This window comes from Sphaeramia orbicularis, chromosome 2 (assembly GCF_902148855.1).
Source record: "Sphaeramia orbicularis chromosome 2, fSphaOr1.1, whole genome shotgun sequence".
Classification (NCBI taxonomy): Eukaryota; Metazoa; Chordata; class Actinopteri; order Kurtiformes; family Apogonidae; genus Sphaeramia; species Sphaeramia orbicularis.
This window is the reverse complement of record NC_043958.1, coordinates 8015038-8034831: the sequence shown is the minus strand read 5'-3', so window position 1 is coordinate 8034831 and position 19794 is coordinate 8015038. Positions and strand designations below refer to the sequence as shown.

The window sequence follows — 19794 nt, the reverse complement described above, 5'->3', positions numbered from 1 at the left end:
GATGACGTCGTTAGTGTGCGCCTGGTATCTGTGTCAAATTAAAAGTCCTGTCTGTCAAAGATTTTTCGATTCGTGTTAAAAGTGATGTGGAGTCGGCCACAAAAACCGCCAAATACAGACACACGGTGTATTTTTGACTAAAATAAGAGCATATGAGCCTTCTTGACAAGACGTCGGCGAGAATATCAGTGTGTTCTTTCTATTCTTATTTTGTTTACTTCGGCTGTCGAGAGAAGGTAAGCAGCTTCTTTTCTTCACGTTAATTCAGCTAAAGTTGGTTCAATATGTGCTGTATACACAATATATAGTTATTTAAGTAACAAAATGAAAGTGTGCTTTGGGTCTAGAAAGAGTAGGAGTACAAAGCCCTTTAATTTTGCTTTCTACACATCGTTTTGTATAGTACAAAAAAACAAGTGATTCAAAACGAGATAAGAAGACAATGTTTAATAATAGACGTGAAAGAATAGTAAATGTTCGTCCCTGTAGTTAAAAATGGCTGCCTTAAAGTGGAATTGAATTACATCGCAAATTGTGTTTCTGGCCTCTTTTCACAATGTTCAGGACTGCCTTTGGGGACATCATAAAAAGCAGGGCGGAAAGGAAATAAAATCCGAGCTGCTAATTGAATGAAAACACTGCCACATTTTATGAATGGACGTGGATCTCTGTTGAACGTCCTCTTATTTCCTCAGATCTCTACATCCGTGTCAGCTGATGCAGCCAGGTAAGCTGCAGGCGGATGAATAGATGGTTGACTGAGTTTGGATGGGTGGATGGATGCTGGCTGCTTTCTAGTTTCGTGGGGGGATTTCGCCTTGTCTCATATTACACCGTGTCTGTGTGTGTCTGTGCTGCGCTCCATCCCTCCGTCTGCCTCCATCGCGCTCCGTTTCCTGCAGCTTCTGAGCGGATGAATGTCAGATCCCGAGATTTTATCGTCGCCAAAAGGACTCCATGTCTTTCTTGGTAAGAAAAATATGCAGCATGCATGTGTTTTTGTTACTGTACCTTCGTGTCGCTGGATTGTGACCTAGTACATGTAGTCACGGATCAGTTGGCTCCCGCTGATGCCTCTGGTGGATATGGGAAATTCAATCTTAGATTCTAGATATGAATGCACGAGAATGATATCAGCCTAAAGTGTGTTATTTTCAGTGCTCATAGATAGATAGATAGATAGATAGATAGATAGATAGATAGATAGATAGATAGATAGATAGATACTAACAAAACCACATTAATAACTGCATAATTAAAAAAAAAAAAAAGAAAAACCGGTTATAATGAAAAATAATAAATGATAACAAAGATTAAGTAATAACAAAAAATAACTACTAACATAATAACCAAATAATGAATCACTTAATGATAATGAAAAATACATAATAACATTTATCATAATAACAATAACTGTTGTCAATCAAGAGAAATATGCCTTAAAAGCTCATGTTGGTATTGTGACTGAGCTTTATATTGACATCTGGCTCAAACTAACTCCTGCAAAGTGCTGCATCTTCACTGTCAATAAATGTATTTACCCAAGTGTTGGAAAACATGACACTGCTGCAGCTATCTGTGAATAATGGACGCTTCTAATTATGTATGCAGCTTTTATTTTGCTCTGTTGGGACACTTGTTTACCTGTTATCATCCTTCTTATTCTGTCTCCACTCATTACTTCCGATAAAACGCCCTCTGAGTGCCTACATAGCTGTGTTTCCTGATGCTTGCTGCTCTCCTCGTCCTGGACACTCCCACTCTGTCTGAGGCGGCAGTGTATCATTTCCACCTCCGGCCTCCCTGCTCCTGAGCTCCATGTCCTCCTCCTCACTCCCCCTCCTCCCCCCTCATCCTTTAGGGCATGTCTCACCTGTGCTCCTCCCCCCCTTCACCAGGACTGTTCCTGCATCTCCCACGCTCAGGTCCAGCCCATGGACATAGAGGAGTGCTATGAGGACACCAGCCACCAGTTCCTGGTCAGTAGTCAAGATGTTGTCAGCATGGAAACAGGCATCGTGCTGATGCTCTTCCATCATATTATCAACAAGCAGCATCTTATATCACCACTGCAGCGCTGTACCCTTAAGTTTTTTAAAGGCCATCACATTTGGAAAACGATGCACCAAGTTAACTTCCTACAAACTCGCAAGAACTTTAAATTTCATGTCATGGATTTTCCTGAATAAATCTCTGTGAAAACTTCTATTAAGTTATTGCAACCTTGAAAAATTATAAGGCTCTATTCCAAGAACTGCAACGTTTTTTTATATTATCACTAAATATTATCACTTTACCATTAAAAAAAAAAATGTTAAGAAAATTAGAATAATCCTTCTGGGAAGTATACAGTTTATATTATGGGCTTTTCAATTCCAAAGCAATACTTATTATGTCATTTTCTAAAACACATATCTAAGTAGCTCCTAGATATAGCAAAGGTAATATTTTACAGGTAAAAATTGCTTTAATTTTGACTAAAATAAAACTATAGGCCTATTATATACTATAATATATATACTACTAATACTATTATCTCTCAATATCTGTAGATCTTTTTTATACCAAGACCAAATATCTTCTAAGGTGTGATAAAACACCTAAAAAAGTTAAAATGGCACTGACTCAACATTTGGTTGCAAGAAAGTGAAAACTAGTGGAGATTTGAATTTTTAAGAAAGAAAGTATTAATTTGATTTCTGTAACATTTTATATATGATCCTCAGGGGTTCACAGATGTTCGATACAAATTTCAGTCCAATCCACTGAAAAATAGGCAGTTGATTAGGCTCAAAATACACATAGTTATAATTAAATAAAAACAGTGTTTGGGGTAGAGTCTTTAAGGGATGTTTGTTTAGGAAATTCCTTGGCATTAAATGGGAGGTCTGTTGTGAGTTTATATGGAATGACCCACTTTCTGCAGCTGATGGTCTTGGTTAGAAAATGTCATATGCATGAGTTCACTTGACAGTTTTCGTTTTCGATTATATATGTACATGTCTATCATTTCCCACAATGTGGTGCATATGCTGTGTGAAATTGGCATGCTTTAATAATACAGACAACATGCTGGGGCAGTCAGGAAGGTGACAAATAAAAACAACACATTGAGCAGGTGTGTTCTAAAAAAAGAGGCTTCATCAAAAATCCCAGCAGCTGTCTGATGCTGAATGAAAGGCTGATTCCTCTGTCCTAAATATTTGTCTGATCACTGAAATGGCAAGCATCCCCCACCCTGTTGCTCTACTCTGTGTCACAGTGCCATCCAGTGGCAGCATTCACCCCCATAACACAGCGTTACCGTATCACAACAGTGAAGATTAAAAGGTTGTTACAGAACAGTCATCCATATTTAGGAGCAAAATATTAGTAACACTATAAAAGGTGAGGGTTATGAATAATAGGGACTTACTTTTTCAGACTGAAATAAAAACGTTGTGTAGAAGTATAAACTGTGTGGGTTATATGTGCGTCAATGCAGAGCTCAGATGGTTCTGAATACACTCTGCAAGGGCCGGCTGGTGGTGACGACCTCACAGGGCTGTCAGCTGAGCCGGCTCACTACCAGATCCTGGCGGAGCTCGGTGAGACCATCACAACATATGCCTCAATTTGACTGTCACTGTTTTAAGCATTAACAACTCACGTGAACCCAAAACCTGTGCCACAGGGAGGGGTTTTAACAACCTGAGCCAGGTGAACATGGGACGCCACATACCCACTGGGCAGCTGGTTGCACTCAAACAAACCAACTTGGACGAGTGCACAGAGGAGGAGCTGCTGCAGCTCATGGTAAGATCATTCTTACCCAGCATGTTTTAACTTTGTGCTGAATATTGAATAAGATATTGTCTAAGTGTTACAGAAGTATTTACTGAAGACAACTTAGTCATACCACATGTCTAAATAACTTTATTGCAGCTCATGCTGATATAATCAGTGGTACTGAGCATATTTTAGCAGTCAACAAGTCAAATTCATGAACTTTGAAGACCTGTAACATGCTATACTGGCAAAGAAGTATGAAAGATATGAGGGAAAGTAAAAGAATTTAGTTTCATCCCCAGTGTGAATACAGCTGACTTCCAATATGACTCCAATGGCTGTACACGTCAGGTTTTTCATGTGTTTTCTGAAAAAGGTGCAGCAGTATTCATTTTGTGAACAAGCTTCAGTCGAGCTCCAAATGTGCTGTTCCCAAGCCAAATCTCGTTAAAGTTGCACTTACCCATATTAAATGAAAATAACAATAAAGTAGTTATTTTTAGGAGAGGAGAGTTAATGCAGCTAAAAGGGAATGAATTGCATAATGTCATGTTATTGTTAGTGCTGGTTGAAATGATCACTTTAGAGCATGAAATTTAAATTATTATTATTTGGATTTTTTAAAGCCTGGTTTTGTATGGAATACTGAATAAGTTATTTAATAACTTCTTTGGATGATCCAACTGATTGTATATTTCATTTATCCTCTCCTGTTTTGTTAATTAATGTATTTGTGTGTAAAACCCCAGAACGAGGTTCTGCTCTGCAGGCTTTTCCGACACCCCAACTTGCTGACCTCCCGCCTTGTTTTCAGCTCCTCCTGCCAACTGTGGGTCCTGACCCCACTTATGGCTTACGGTCAGTCTCTGCCTCTCCTAATGCATAAATAAAAACAATGACAAGATGACCATTAGAACTCAGACATGCTCTGATTTCCTCCCCTTTTGTCTTCAGGCTCTGCAGACACACTACTAAGGACCTATTTCCCTGATGGAATGAGTGAATCCCTGATCGCATACCTGCTGTATGGTGTACTTAAGGCGTTAGAATACCTGCATCGGATGGGTTACGTTCATCGGTCAGAAGAATAGGAACACTGCAACATAAAAGATGTATTTTAAAGAAAAAAACAACTACAGAACCATAACTAATGGAATGTCCCTGTGTCCTGCCTGGTCCCTTTTGTTTCAGGGGAGTGAAGGCCAGTCACATTCTGCTGTCAGGGGAGGGACATGTCTACCTCTCAGGGCTGCACAGTGTTTACAGTATGATGCGTGAGGGGAAGAGGATGCGAGCGGTGTTCGACATGCCTCATCACAGCCCCGCCCTGCTGCCCTGGCTCAGCCCTGAACTACTGCGACAGGTCAGATCACCAACAAATGACATGAGATTTACTTTTGTTTGCAATGAGTAAACACTGTTTTGCTCTCCCTAGGACCTTCATGGTTATGGAGTGAAGTCAGATATCTACAGTTTGGGCATCGTGGCTTGTGAGCTGGTCAGTGGCAGGGTGCCTTTTCAGGACATGCCACCCACTCAGGTAAGGACAAACATGCCTTAAAACCTCTTTCTCTGATGATATATGTCAGACGTGTGCAGCTGTATGTTTTTTTTTAAATTAGTTATTTCTTACATCACACAACACATCAGTAAGTGGAGTGGAGAGTCAGCTGTGTTCTGTAACTTTTAGCTCGCTATTGTTTGCAGAATCAAATGCTGGTTATTTTTTTTTCTTTGAAACAAACAGCGATATGGGAGATGAAGCTGCCCAGTAAAGGCCCCAAAATGTCTAGTGGAGAAATATGACCATGAAAATATCAACTATGGATTAATTAATATCAGGCAATGTCTACTTTTTTGTCATTGTTTTATTCTTCATTTATCAGTAATGGGGTTCCTGGAAGTGAGCTGTAAAAGCTGCCAGAGCCAAAATCAGAGGGAAAAAATTGTCAGAATATGGAATTAAATCTGTTCTTACTGCTCCTCTGTCCTCTCAGTCCAAATCAAAAGACTAAATATAAATATAGATGAACCTTGTGTTGTTTCATGTTGTTACGGAAAAGTGAAGCTACTTTTACAGACCTCGTGCTTAAGACACAGAGGAGAGCAGTAGAATTGTAGCCAGGTGATGTGTGACCAAATCTGATCTGTGAATAGTAATTACAGCTGTCAATCATTTATTTTTTCACCCTAAATGTCTTTAATGTGCTGTGACTGGCCAAAATCTGGGAATTATGGGGTAGATTTTCTACAGCCTGGAAACAAAAGCAAAGAGTCGGCATCAGTTGAATTAAAATAGACTGAAAGAGATCATGGAATTTTCGTGCAATGATGCTAAACCAATCAAATATTGCAGTTTTACATTACAAATGGTCACAAACACTGGTCCAGTGGTATGTAGCCACACAAAAAATATTTAATGTTCTAGTCCCCAGTTTTAGGGAATATATGAAGAGGTTTTTACATTCATATAGGGAATTAACCAAAAGACCCAAACAGCTACTGACGACCAAAATTATCTACTGATGTAAACTGTTTAATACCTGTTGATCCACTAATCCTATCAATACATGTGAATAATTGGTGTAAAATGCAGTTTGTCATCTTTTCATGGTCATCGGATATGACCCATTTGGACATTCAGAGGCTGTGTAGTGAACGTAGAAACACTGTCATCTTCTACAACATTGATTCACCAGTAAAATCCCTGTGGTTTGACAAATGGCAGTGAATGGAGACACTTGTCTTTACATTCAGTTATTAATATCTTTGCTGAAAAAGTCACTTTTTCTTCTGTTTTCTCTGTTTCTAATGTAATAACCCGCAACTTTAGTCTGATCTTTTATGAACATCTATTGTACATGAGTAAATTAAATATTAGATAATAGCTGACTTTCACTGCAAAATGCAAAATACAGAGCATAATATTTTAATAAATGGTAATAAATAACTCAAGAAAGGTTAAATAGTGAGAAAAATTATTTTTGGGAGATATTACAAAACTAGCACTGGGTTTTTATGGGTTAAGTCAATGTTGATCTACCAGATGTTATTGTACTGCTCCAGTCACTATTCATGAACCTTCAAACCTTTTCATTCAACTTATATTTAATTTTAGAATAAGCTTGATGCTTTTATTTACAATGTGGTGGTGACATGGTACTGCTGGACTTTCAATCCTGTTCAGATGCTGCTTCAGAAGTTACGAGGATCCCACTGCTGCCTGCTGGACGTGGCTCCCTTCCCGCTGGGGGAGCTGGGGGGGCTCAAGGTGTCACGGTCTGGGGTTGACTCCGGCATCGGGGAGAGCGTAGCCACCGGCAGCCTGACGCACAGCGCCACCGCACCTCCTACTGACCGACCTCAGAGCCCCGGACCTAAGAACCACTCCGCCACCCTCCACAACCTGGTCCAGCTGTGTCTGCAGCAGCAGCCTGAGCGCAGGTGAGGATTGGCTTTTACCCAAATTAAGAACAAGATAAATGCATCAGTTATTACTTTTTTGACGTTAAAATTTGATTCTGTGTTGCAGTAATTTGGTTCATATTTAGAAGCTATTTATTCCTACATAAAAAAAAGAAAGAATTGTGTGAATTTAGAGATGTAATTTGGGCTCTATGAGGGGGCTACATGTTGGAAGCACTGGAAGAAACCAACAGCAAAGAGAAACGGGGGTGTGACTTTTTGAGACATGAAGATGTCATTACATGGCTACATTAGACGCATAATATGAAAATGAATAGAACTAAATACAATAAAATAGCAGCAAAACAACAGTATTACTATTAAGTAAAATAAAGTAAATAAATTTGATATGTATCTAAAAAGTAAAACATAAATTTAAAAAGTCCAGGTAGCAAAAATGTGATACCATTGGTATTTATACTATGCTGACTTGTGCCACTGGTTGAGTCAGTTTTTCATTGACTGAGCAAATTTGCAAGTCAGTCTTGATTTTTCATATCATAAGTCAGATCTGTAGCAGGCAGTTTTTTATGTAGGACCAAAATTAGAGCTAAATTAATACTGCACAGTCATGTTTTAGCTGCACGGAAGTGAAAACTAAACTAAAAAAATTGTATTAAAATAATTTCAGCAGTGACTATTTAAATAAATGTGTGTTTGCAGTTGTCCTCAGGGTACAGAAGAGGATTAGGGCCACTGGAAAAAAAATTTAAATTAAGTTCCAAAATTTTTTTTTATTATTATTCTGAGAAAAAAGTCAGAATTCTGAGAAAAAGTCAGAATTCTGAGGAAAAAAAAGTCAGAATTCAGACTTTTTTTTCTCAGAATAATTCTAATATATATATATATATATATATATATATATATATATATATATATATATATATATATATATATATATATATATATATATATATAGGACCTTAATTTAAAAAAAAAAAAAAAATTCCAGTGACCCTAATCCTCTTCCATATCAGGGATTCTAGACTGTTTAGCACAAATTTCTACCCAATACTTTGAAAAATAGTCAAAAAGTAATTTAGGCCAAAAGGGAGAGTTTTAGGATTTTACAGGTTCCCACACATTTTTTTTTCAAGAATCCCATGATGAGTAAATGGAACAGCTGTGAATTTGTGTATATATGTAAAATAAGCCTCATGTTTTTGTTTTTTTAATCTTCTGTAGACCTTCAGCTTCTGCCCTGCTGACACATGCCTTCTTTAAGCAGGTGGGTTTCTCAGTTATGACACGTCAGTTCAGTCATTTCTGCTTTTACATCATATTAAAATCTAAATGCTTTTATTTCTTCTATGTGTTTCTTAGGTGAAGAGGCACACCAGAGACTCCTTCCTCAGCCTCATGTACCCAGCTGCGCCCCTCACCAGCCCTGAGGACCCCCCGGTGTCCAGCCCCCCCGCTCCGTCCTGCCACAGTCCCACTTCCACAGCAGACACCCTCGAGGCCGTGTGGGACTTCTCCTAAAACGGCATCTCCCACTCCCGACTAGCAAACCAAACACAAGACAATCAAAGCAAAGCAATGAGGCCAAATTCTACTGTGCTTTTTGTTTGTTTTTTTTTATCCATATTAACCCGACTCTCTGAGCCTTTTTAAGTAGTTTGTAGTTTTTTTTAAATATGTATTTGTCTGAACACATAGCAGGGGTTTTGGGTGGGCTGTGGGTTTATGAGGCAACTGTGAAATGCTGGATCAAAGAAGCTGCTCTGGATATACTGACATCAGGATCAGTATTAATATTAATAATAATAATGGTGTAACATGACAAGGACAAGTCATTAATGAGTAATCGAGTACTTCCTCTACGATAAAAGGCAACTATCAGTTAAAGGAAAAGTCCACCCAGAAATGATGTTAAAAAAGAAGACATTTTGTGTAGGTGCAAGGGTTGGAATTGGCTAAAGTGGGGAACAAATGGCACATTCATATCAAAATGTCTGACTTCATGTTGCTTTTAGGCTTTTTTTATGTGTGTGTGTGTGTGTGTGTGTGTACCTGATGCATATGGCTGCCAATTATGGTACGTCCAGCTGAAACCTCGTGGGGAATGCTTAAAATTTTGAAGAGGCCAACATCAAGTCATGCCCAAATCGCATAAATTACACTGTTTTTCTCCACTTTGTGAGTATTTAACCCCTCAAATATGCACTTCTTGAATACATTTTATTTGCATAGCATTTTTTTTAGCAGACTTACAATGCTTAACAGGAAGAAAACAAATCAAACTGAAAACAGAAAGAAGAAGGGTTATAAAACACCTGATATAACTGCGATAATAAAACATGAAGTTGTAGGAAAAAACACCAGAATTTTAACATACAGCTCACTCACCTAGGATTAAATATAAACGATCGGAAATGTATTGATTAGGATTACCATCTTTTTTTCGAGGAGTCCCAACATCACAAACAACAAACTAAACAATAGAAATAAAATGTAGATGAATCTGACATTGTTTTGTACTATGATGGGAAAAGGAAGCCACTCTTCAAAGCTTCCAAGTTGAGAAACTGAGTAGAGCAATAGAATCACTACCTGAATCTGGTCAGTGATTTGTAATTACAGCTGTCAATCATGTATTTAACCCTCCGACTTGTCCAAAAACACCTGTGATCAGACAGAACCATCCGTCCCAGAGTAGATTTACCACAACCTGAAACTCCAGGCAAGGACTAGATGCAGTTCTGCTTAAATTACAATATGCAGACAGGAAATTATGGAATTTTTATCCAGCGACACAAAAAAACATTGAGCACTTCAGCTTTAAACCGATAAATATTCATTCATTAAGGACTTAAGACATGTTTCCAGTCCGATTTAAAATTTTCAGACTGGTTTCAACATCAAAATCTGTCACCTTTGGTCACTAACTGAGACTGAGGAGTAACCACTGATCATGTAGATATGATTTGGAAGAATACGTGCAATATATGTCAGGACGCAGTGTGTTTGTTGTGTTTCTCTGGCTAAGTTGTGTGCAGTCTTACCACAAGTGACCGGTGTTTCAACCATATTCTGCAAAAGGCGTTGTTTGCTGTGACTTTTATCTGCAGGCGTCCTGATATAAGTGGATAAAATAGAACAGACTTTGTTTTTGGAAAAAGTTAGGGTGGATTTTTCCTTTAAAAACTTAGACTGTGAATATCAATGGGAGATGAACTGTGTTATATACTGAGGTATAAAGAAAAAGTATTTGCGACACATACTGTATGTGCATATATATTCATTTGTATCTGTAAATGTATTTGAACCTGCCCCAGTTAGTTCAGTAATTTTAAGGTATTTGTTGACGCTTAAAATTAACCGAGTGTCAAAACTGTTCAGACAAAAAGGCCAAAATCTAACATGTAAATATGTTTTTTTGTATGTTTGAACATATATGCACATCATGTCCATGTACAGTACTTTGAAAACATGTTTGTCAATGAGCAAATGGTACGACCTGGACTCTGCAAAGGAGCACATTGAGCAATAGACTATATCTTGTGTTTCATGTAGGAGATAGATGAGTAGTGATATTTCTACTGTGCTCTGTGACCACTTATCCGACAATGCCTTTATGTTTTACTGAAACCTGCTTTCTGAATATGTTGATTTCTCTGTGACTGTGATGAAGTGTACTGTGTATGAGAACTGTGATTTGCAGTACATATCAAACATGGTAGCTGTATGAGCCTTATATATATATATATATATATATATATATATATATAAATATATATACATATACATATATTATCAATGATAGCCTATATACTGTAATTGTATGTATATACAAATTTGATTTCTAAACTCCTTTACCTCTGCTTCATTTCTTTATAGATGTTCTATTTTTCTGAAAGTATGAGCATAGTGTTGCCTGTTGTCCCAGTCAGAGCTTCTTCAGCCCCAGAATTGTGAGATACGATGGAAATTTATACAAGTTACAAAGGAGAAGAAATACTCAAACCCCTGACTTGCATTAACATGGATATAAACTTAAAGGGGAGGGATTTCCGCTGGTTTGTGGATGTCTTAGGTGCAGCGATTGCATTATGTCAGTGATGCATTTTTGCATCATTTTGCACCTATATTCAGATTTTTCTCGTCTTAGGTTACTCTGCCTGAATGTTATAATGACACAACCCTGCTTAACTAAACACACTTTAGCATTATTGACAAAATCTGTTTTTAAATGCCAGAAGAGAAGTAAAACAGACAAATATAACACCTCAACATAAGCCATTCTTGATAATGAATAGCTCCTTTCAAGGTATTATATTTGTATGTTTTAATGACGAATGAATACATGTCAGGGCATTTTTATGTAGTAGTTTATAAATGTAGAGATAGTTTTAGATACTTTGTACGGTATGGGGTAGATTACTAGTGAAGCATATTTTTAAAGGTAATGTTATTAATGTTTAGAGGGAAAGCAGTTTGTATAGTAGCTAGTTTTATTAAAATACGATAAATGCATAAAACACAATATAGTCCCAATTAATGAATAAAGGTCTGGGTTGTAATGGGTTTTATATCTATTTCTCAGTCTCTTTATTAAGATACAACAATAAAATACTTGTAAATGTTGTTCACAGTATTAAAAATGTGTTTAAAAAAAAAAAAGTTTAGCTATTTAATCTCTGCAAAGTTGTCCTTTTAACTCAGATAAGCAGCTGTTCTGATATCTTCCACTAGGGGGCGACAAAACACTGTAAACAATAAACTCGAAACAGAAACCCATCCCTTAGTAACCACGTAGCTCCACATCGACACCGTAAACTACAGAAACTGTCGCAAACACAACAATATTGTGGTTAAACATTAAATTGGGCAAACATGTAGTAGTTTTCTACTATTTTAGGTTGATATTTTGGGCTGTAAAACGCCAAAATTAGAAAAATACATATTGTGTTGTTACGGCAGTTGAACACAAGTAGTGGGTGAGTGTGACCTGTATCCGGTTTCCCTACCAAATTAAAAGACAGACACAATAAATGGAAAAATGAACAGGGACACTCTTATAGTAACTGAAAATCATGGCAATAAAAAATCCCCACATCTCTCACACAATGAGAGTGTGGCTTCATGTTGAGTGTACAGAATTTTACTACTGCTATTGGAGCTAAATCTTTATTTCTATCTGTACAGAGAAATCAATATATTGATTTATCGATGGAGGGTCATTTGTCATTTTCAGCAGGGGGATGGTTCAATAGAAACTCCCCTGTGGCTCCAAACAATCTAAACAACATACAAATGCATCCCAGAGGACACTGATGCAGGATGCCTTAACCAATTGTAACATTTCTAATTATACATTTCAACTACATCCCTTTCTTCTCCTTATCATATAACTGTAATGTACATTTGTGCATTAAATAGAGTTGTACAGGAGGCAGAATTCATTAAAACATTATTTTCTCAGTTTTCTCACAAAACACTACGAATGGGGCAGTTTTAAAATCACAAGACTCCTACATTTTTTGTAATCATCTAAATTCCCCTAAATTTACTGAAGAATGTTGTGCAAAATATTCTGCGAAAGGCATCGTTTGCTGTGATTTTTCCCTTCAGGTGTCTTGATATAAGTGAATAAATTACAACAGACTTTCGGCTTTAAAATCTTAGACTGTGAATATCAATGGATTATAAACTGTATTATACAAAAAATACAAAAACCAAGGCACTCTCTTATAATTTCAATTAATTTTTATTTCAAGTAAATGAGTGAGCATTTTACAACACAAATGACATGCATACAAGTTTAGTATTTCAAATTAATTAATTTACGCTCAAAAAGGAGTGGGAAGAAGGAAACTTATTTAATTGCACCCCCATTTTTCATCAATAACTTAACATAATGAAGTTTTAAACCTTTATCCTGTCTATAAGCTTCAAACCAGGACAATGAACAAATAGGCCTATACCAGATTATAATGAACTCATTAACAGTACTTACATGATATAACCAAAATATGTGTGAAAATATAGGGACACTATACATTCATGGTGGTGTTAGCATGGGTAACAGTTAACCATTAACTTACATAATAATAATAATAATAATAATAATAATTGCATTTTACATTTTTAAAATGCCTACATTAATTATGGCATGTCTCAATGATCACCATACATATACTGTATTATATAATGAGGTACACAGAAAAAGTATTTGCAACACATGCTGTATGTGCGTATATATTCATTTGTACCTGCAAATGCATTTGAATTATTAACAACATGGAAAATGTAGTCATGGAGGATCAGTGAAGACTCTTCTGCTGAAGGATAGATAATACATTTACTTTACTTATATTTAGCCTGCATCTATACAAACTGAAGTTTTAGGGAGAAACTGATTGTATTTGATGGCGATTATATGTGTGTTTATTGCTGGATATACTGTTAAAAATCTCAGTTCTTTTGAACCATGTGATGCCTCATACTATAGAGTATGTTCTTTTATTTTGAAAGTAATCCTAACCGGAAGTTACTTATATGTGTTTGTCGCCACCTTGATGTGATTACAAGTCTGCAAACGGCGTCAGTGACAGTTTGTCTTCGCCGCACAGGTGAGTAGTTATCACTGTGTCGACGGGTCAAATCATATTCTTCATATATTTGTCCGTTTTTCTATCAAATGTAAGACTTATGTTGCCGGACAGGCTCGGATAGACGAAGCATTTGTGTCACATGAGGAGGCGGAGGAGAAGAAGGGGAGGCTAAAAGAGAGAAATAGGCTTTTTGACAGTAGCTTTAAGCTAGCTTTGGTCAGGTAGGGTAGAGTAATACAGTTCCATTAGCCGAGGATAAGAGAAGGCGTTGTACAGGCTGTTTATTTGTACGGAACACAACAGAAACAGACATATTCACGGTGTGTTTTGTCGTATAGGCTCTGTCAGCTTGGAACCAGTGGGCAGTAGCTCAAAGTACACAGGGTTACTGAAGGTATTTCTTCGCTAGCACTACTGTAGATAGCTTCGCCATTTATTTGAACTAGCAAAAACATCCGCCTCCACGATATGTAATTACCTGTGTTGTTATCATTGATAGAGCAAACGCTGCCGGGAAATACTCGTCCAAGAAGAGCCTGAAGAAGTGGAAACACAGGCCCAGCTGGACTGCACAGCTCTCCTCTGCCATGGAATTCATTTAGGAAAACTTTCTCAGTCCTGCCTTTTCCATTGTCTGTTTCCACAACTTCGAAGGACGCTTTGGAAGAGTTGGACTGCAAGATGATGAGCTCTGATGCCATGCAGCAGAGGTTTAGAAAAACATGAAGCAGCCAGGGAAGTAACCTCGGTGGAAACCACAGCCTTTTGGTTGGAGGGTGTCGTTCACTGGCACCATGGCATCCAAAGAGAGACTGTATGAGGTCTGGATGCTCTACTCCACTAAGGTAAGACCACTCAGCTTTAGGTCTGACGTTAAGCTCCCTATCTCCTACAAACCCGGTGAAATTGAAGAAAAAGCAATGACATTTTCTCTGTGACATTGACATTTACGTTTTAAAGTTCAGGGCATGTCTTACTGAGCATGTGTGTGACACAAACAAAGGCACACATTTTTGGCCAATATGTTTTTAGTAGGTGCATAAACCTGTGAAACAGCATCAGGAGACTCTAAAACACTCCAGTTAAGTCCAGGCTAATGAAATTGATTGCAGCTCTAGGAGGTTTTATTGGCCAGGGAAGCTCTGGACGTAGGTTTTTTCGTGAATAATTTATTCACAGAGAACTCAGTAGTATGATAGTCCAAAATCTTGTAAACTCATAATGTTTAGTAAATGCTCAACACCTTCTTCATCTTATCTAACATACTATTTTGATAAACAGTGTGCATTTAGCCAAAGTAAGGTTTATAAAATCATCCTGACATGTAATCAATTAATGGAAAGATGTGGTCCTGCAGTGAACTGTGCAGTTTGCTTTGTTTTACAGTAGGGATGAATGAATGACACACTCGTACAGACAACATCCCTTGAGTCAGCTGTTGGCTCGATTTAATTCGCTTGGCGATAAAGCATGCGCACATCCTGGCACACAATAAAAACAGCCTGCCTGAGCTGCTCTTCACGTGAGCCTGGCTGCGGTCTAAACACTTACTTCACACGGTAATCCCCCACATACACACAATGCACAGTACCCACTCTGAAATATTTAGCCCGTTAAACCAAAGCCTCACATTTGAGATGTGTTGTTGAATAATCCATCCCCAGAAAGTGTATGGACACACAAGCTTGAGTGCAGACACAAATAGAATATATACAAATGTAATGCACGTTTAATCATCCAGTTGGTGCTTAGGGCTTATAATAGAGGTACTCTGTTGCTTACCCACACACACTTGTGAAAATGCCAGCCGTTACTGTGAGCATACACACGGCATTTGTTCTAGCATGAGTGTGTATTTGCATTGACTAAGCATTACATTGCAAGGATGGATCATTTCCTTTTATCCTGGCTATGACCCAGGCTCTGCAGGGCCAATATCTTTCTCTGTGTGAGGCAAAAGCAATGCTGAGAGAGCAATGTTTAAATATATATGTGCAGAAGCTGGTCTCTCCCAGAGCAGCTGAAATGTAAGGTATGACTGTGCAGAGGGGAGCCTCTGTCTGTGCTATATATATTTGTATGTGTGTATATATTTGTGTGTGTGCGTGTGTGTGTGTGTGTGTGTGTGTGTGTGTGTGTGTGTGTGTGTGTGAGGGTTGCCAGGATATGTTGTCAGTAGGGAGAACCTGCAGTCACGTGTGCTGAATCAGAAGAGGAATGTTGGTGTTTGAGGACCCCCTGTGTTCCACTGAAGGGTTAATTGTTCCACCATCACTCACTAGCCCCCCTTTCCAGCCCTGACACTAGAGAAATTATTTTCATCTCTAACTCCAGCTGCTTGGGTTAGACACACATGAAAAATAGGCCTGAAACTTTTCTGTGTAATGCAGTTTTATTTTAGGTTTGATTTTTATCACCACTGCATCAGTGGTCTTGATCAGTTGAAGAATTAGTCATCATATTATCTACTAATTTGCAGATAGTGAACTGCTTTAATGTCAGAGGTGAAGCCTGTGTTTCAGTAGGTGTTGTTGACGGGGTCATTGTGTACACTATAAGCAGAACTCACTCATCCTGCTTTGTTAGTAGACATTAAGACAGGTCTGGCTAAGGGTTGCTTATCATGCATGTCATTATGAGTTACTGGCAGTGTTTGCATTTAAACAGATGTGTGATGGTTAGTTATACAGTGCATATCCACTGGCATCAAGTATGTTCATTTAGTCCACTTCAACCCGCCGAATTTGGTGTAACATTTTGTGTGTAATGTTTTTAGGAAATGACGACATGATTAAGTCACTGCGAGTGAAAACAAATTGAGATTGTCTCCATAGTGACTTATGTACTGTAGAAATGAACAAAGAGAAACTCTGTCTGACAGCCAAAAAGCCCAGCTGCCACAAATGGTGCACTGATGAACTCAGAAGGATGGTGTGAAAACTTCAAACTTGCTGAGAAAATTATTCAGATTCAGAGAGGAATCGAGTGGTTGCACTAACTCTGGTGGTTTCACTGAAATCAATTAGTACATTTAGTACAGTCATCAATGATCAGATCGAGTTCACAATTTTTGTATTTATTGTTTAAATAACTGATAACATCAGTTCAATGTACAAAAAAATGCAAAAATTTTAGTTAAATGAATGAAATGAATCACTTGACCTAAGCCTCCTGAATGCCTTGGAAATAAACTCTGGGTGTTATTTTTATGTATTTCTGGCTACATACTCTATATATCAAGCCAGCAGTGGCAGATGTCTGTTTGGCGTATCAAAAATGGGGGCAGAAATTCTCAGATTGCGGCATGAAATTGAAGGCTGATAAAGAGCCGCAGTGGTGACAGGTATGACTGGTGACATCTTTGCTCTCTGAAATACGGAGACAGGTGCATGCTATCTTCTAGTTTTAGAATGCAGTGTTTGAAGTGTGTTGCATATCCTGTTTTGTCCAACCTGGGGGGTTCTTAGATGAATTTTACTCATTACATTGAGAATCTGCTATGTTTGCAGCGGCTGACTCCATCTCCCTTCAGAGAGGGTGAGAGGTCACAGACAACAGCTAAGAACATTACATAACCAGCGATCCTCTTAGCTGCCTGTCATTGGTTCATGCCAGTGCGCAGTCCCCGAGCAGCCGCTGCCGTCGGTCGTTGCTGGTACAGAGGAAGCGGCATAACACTGTAGTGCCTCTCCTCATTCACCAGTGTTATTATCCAGAAGAGCTCATCAGAGAAAGGGGAAGGGGTTACTAGACTTGTGACTGCCTGTTACTGTCTTCAAGCATTTGCCTTCTTCAGAAAAGCCCCCTTCACTCTCAACCACGGGGAGCGTGTCTCTAAAGCCAGGGCATTATTTCACCCTTCACTGAGTCCACTATCTTAATTCTAGAGGAGAAGTCCTTAGTCCTTGAAATTATCCACCAACCAGAGACTTTTGGTTAGGAGTCACAGGGCTGTCATCCCATCGTATGCCACCCCACCCTCCCTTGCTCAGTTAGTCGCTCTTATACTCAAAAGAGAGCAAAGCGACTGTAATTTGCATAAGCCCCTGCATTAATGGAAACAGGATCACAGTTAGAGAGTCAGAGGGAGATACAAAGTGAAATAAAACTGAAAATTTGTGGTAGAAATGAAGAAAGATTGGAAAGTGCTGCTGCACCACATATTTACTCAAGCAGATTACTCCGATCTGCATTTGCTGCTTGTTTGCTTGTTACGGTCTGATCTCTGTTGAGGCGTACACACACATTCTCAACAATCTGGCACACTCAGGGATCGGTTTATGTGCTGCTGTGCGAAGTTTGCTCCCTCAGGCTAGCTTTTCTCCCTGGATGCTTATTTCGTTCTGTGTTTCCCTCTGTGCTATGAATATCTCTGGAATAACACTGATGTCACTGACATTGTGTGTCAGACATGCCTCATGTGGTTTAGGTCCCTCCCACCAGCTCCTGAAAATACACTCCGGACAGTGACGTCATGGTGATAGGCAGTGATGTGAGACTGAGATGGTGCAGGAGCAGAGTGACCGCAGCCGTCCTTTAAAGCCACAGGGAGTGAACCTTTTTAAACATTGTGGTTTTTCTGAATCTGTGTGACTTCCACACAACCTGGTCATCTACAAACTCCCAAACTGAGCCAGCAGCGACGCAACCAGCCTGCCGACCACACCCTGTCTAGTGTGATGGGGTGTATGTGTGCACTGCATGAGCATGTATCAGCTGATTAACCAAACTACCAGACAAATAAAGTCAGAAATGTACTGATATCTTTCAGTGTATCGTCAAAGTGACCTGTAAGCTGAATGCAAAAGTGGTTTAGCTGCAGCGCAGTTCATAAACTTGTCATTCTTGGTTGACATTAGTGTTATGTATATGTACTCTCACCTTTTTAGCCATATGAGCCTTTATTTTCAGTCAAATTAACCTGTACACAGGGTTCCTAATTCTATGCAGTATGAAACTTTGCTGTAGCTTCATCTTAGTGGATAAATGGGGAATGCATTACTCTGTCTGACAGGTCAGGTATTCACACGGAGAGTGGTAATTATATAAATGACTGATAATCATAATTTATTTTACTAATTGCATTTCAGGCAGTCTTTTGTAAGGTATTTATTGTGCTTTTTCAAATGATGCACACATTTCTATGCAGGGCAGCCTTTCCATCTGGAATATAGCACAGGGTTGGGTGTTAATTGATTTTTACAAGCTACGCTGCAGTCATGGTTCAATTACTTGGCAAAGCATACTCCCATAAGTTAGAATACAGTGTATCATACAGGACCTGTTAACAACCTGGTGTAAAAGTCATTAATGCACATCATATCCTTCTCAGAATTTATTCGGATGCTAAATGTGGCCTGGAAAGAATACCGAGAAGTCTGGGAATGCAATGGGATGTACTGGTAAATATTCAGAGGAATGTCTTAATCGGGTTGTGTGTAAGTGGTTATTTATTGTAAATTCAGCACTGGCAGTCTGCTGTATAACTCTGTGCAGAACCGCGTGAGCTACAGTCCCAGCGAACAGGGCATCTCTTCTATCAGTATGAATGAGGTCTGTCAGAGGATCCTGACATTGATCCTTAATCAGCACTTTTCCCAAGGCAACCAATACTGCTGCCATTCTTGTCACTCTATGGGTCTGTGGGGAGCTTAATTTTGAGAGTGAAGTGCATCGATCTGTGTGTCTTTGTTGCTACTGGTGACCCTGTTAGCAGTAAAGAGGACAGCATAAGCAGATTTTGAGGAATGTGCACTCAGCTAAAGGCCTAATATGATAATAGTTGTACAGAGGTGATACTTGTGATGCTCTCATGGGATTTGTTTCATACAAATTGGGACACAAGATGATTGTTTGTCTTGACAGGATGACGGTTAAGATTCCTACATGGTCTTTATGTGTGTGTTTGCAGGCCAGTGATGAAGGCCTAGCATAAACAGAGCCAGGGTGTGTCCCTGCCTGCCACGGTCCAAACCCTCAATGGGCATCTGTGTGCTCCCAAGCT

General features: G+C 38.7%; 2 protein-coding genes across 10 annotated transcripts in view; both read left to right on the top strand.

Moving 5' to 3' along the window:
• The first annotated feature begins 15 nt into the window (after positions 1-15).
• Positions 16-10950, top strand: stradb (STE20 related adaptor beta). Of its 6 annotated transcripts, none has more exons than XM_030150512.1 (13): positions 16-236; positions 696-727; positions 903-969; positions 1899-1979; positions 3485-3587; positions 3674-3795; positions 4518-4626; positions 4723-4846; positions 4960-5131; positions 5204-5308; positions 6956-7212; positions 8419-8461; positions 8557-10950. In XM_030150512.1, the coding sequence occupies exons 3-13, from the start codon at positions 958-960 to the stop codon at positions 8713-8715; spliced, it is 1287 nt and encodes a 428-aa protein (XP_030006372.1). In that variant the 5' UTR covers positions 16-236; positions 696-727; positions 903-957; the 3' UTR covers positions 8716-10950. The 6 variants fall into 6 exon arrangements, with proteins under 6 accessions (XP_030006372.1, XP_030006389.1, XP_030006399.1 ...); XM_030150529.1 differs by having other exon boundaries at positions 1715-1979; XM_030150539.1 differs by lacking the exon at positions 1899-1979.
• A 2817-nt stretch (positions 10951-13767) lies between these two features.
• The window catches only part of nbeal1 (neurobeachin-like 1), a 55711-nt gene continuing 49684 nt past the window's right edge, over positions 13768-19794 (top strand). For 3 of the 4 annotated variants that reach the window (XM_030158720.1, XM_030158711.1, XM_030158697.1), the window contains exons 1-2: positions 13768-13808; positions 14290-14635. In XM_030158720.1, coding sequence (XP_030014580.1) covers positions 14585-14635 — 51 coding nt within the window. In that variant the 5' untranslated portion in view covers positions 13768-13808; positions 14290-14584. The other variant, XM_030158705.1, reaches the window with a different exon arrangement.

Excerpts from the sequence above, each read along its gene's own strand:
- stradb (XM_030150512.1), top strand. Across the intron at positions 1,980-3,484 it reads ACACCAGCCACCAGTTCCTG|AGCTCAGATGGTTCTGAATA; the intron begins GTCAGTAGTCAA and ends GCGTCAATGCAG. Across the intron at positions 3,796-4,517 it reads AGGAGCTGCTGCAGCTCATG|AACGAGGTTCTGCTCTGCAG; the intron begins GTAAGATCATTC and ends GTAAAACCCCAG.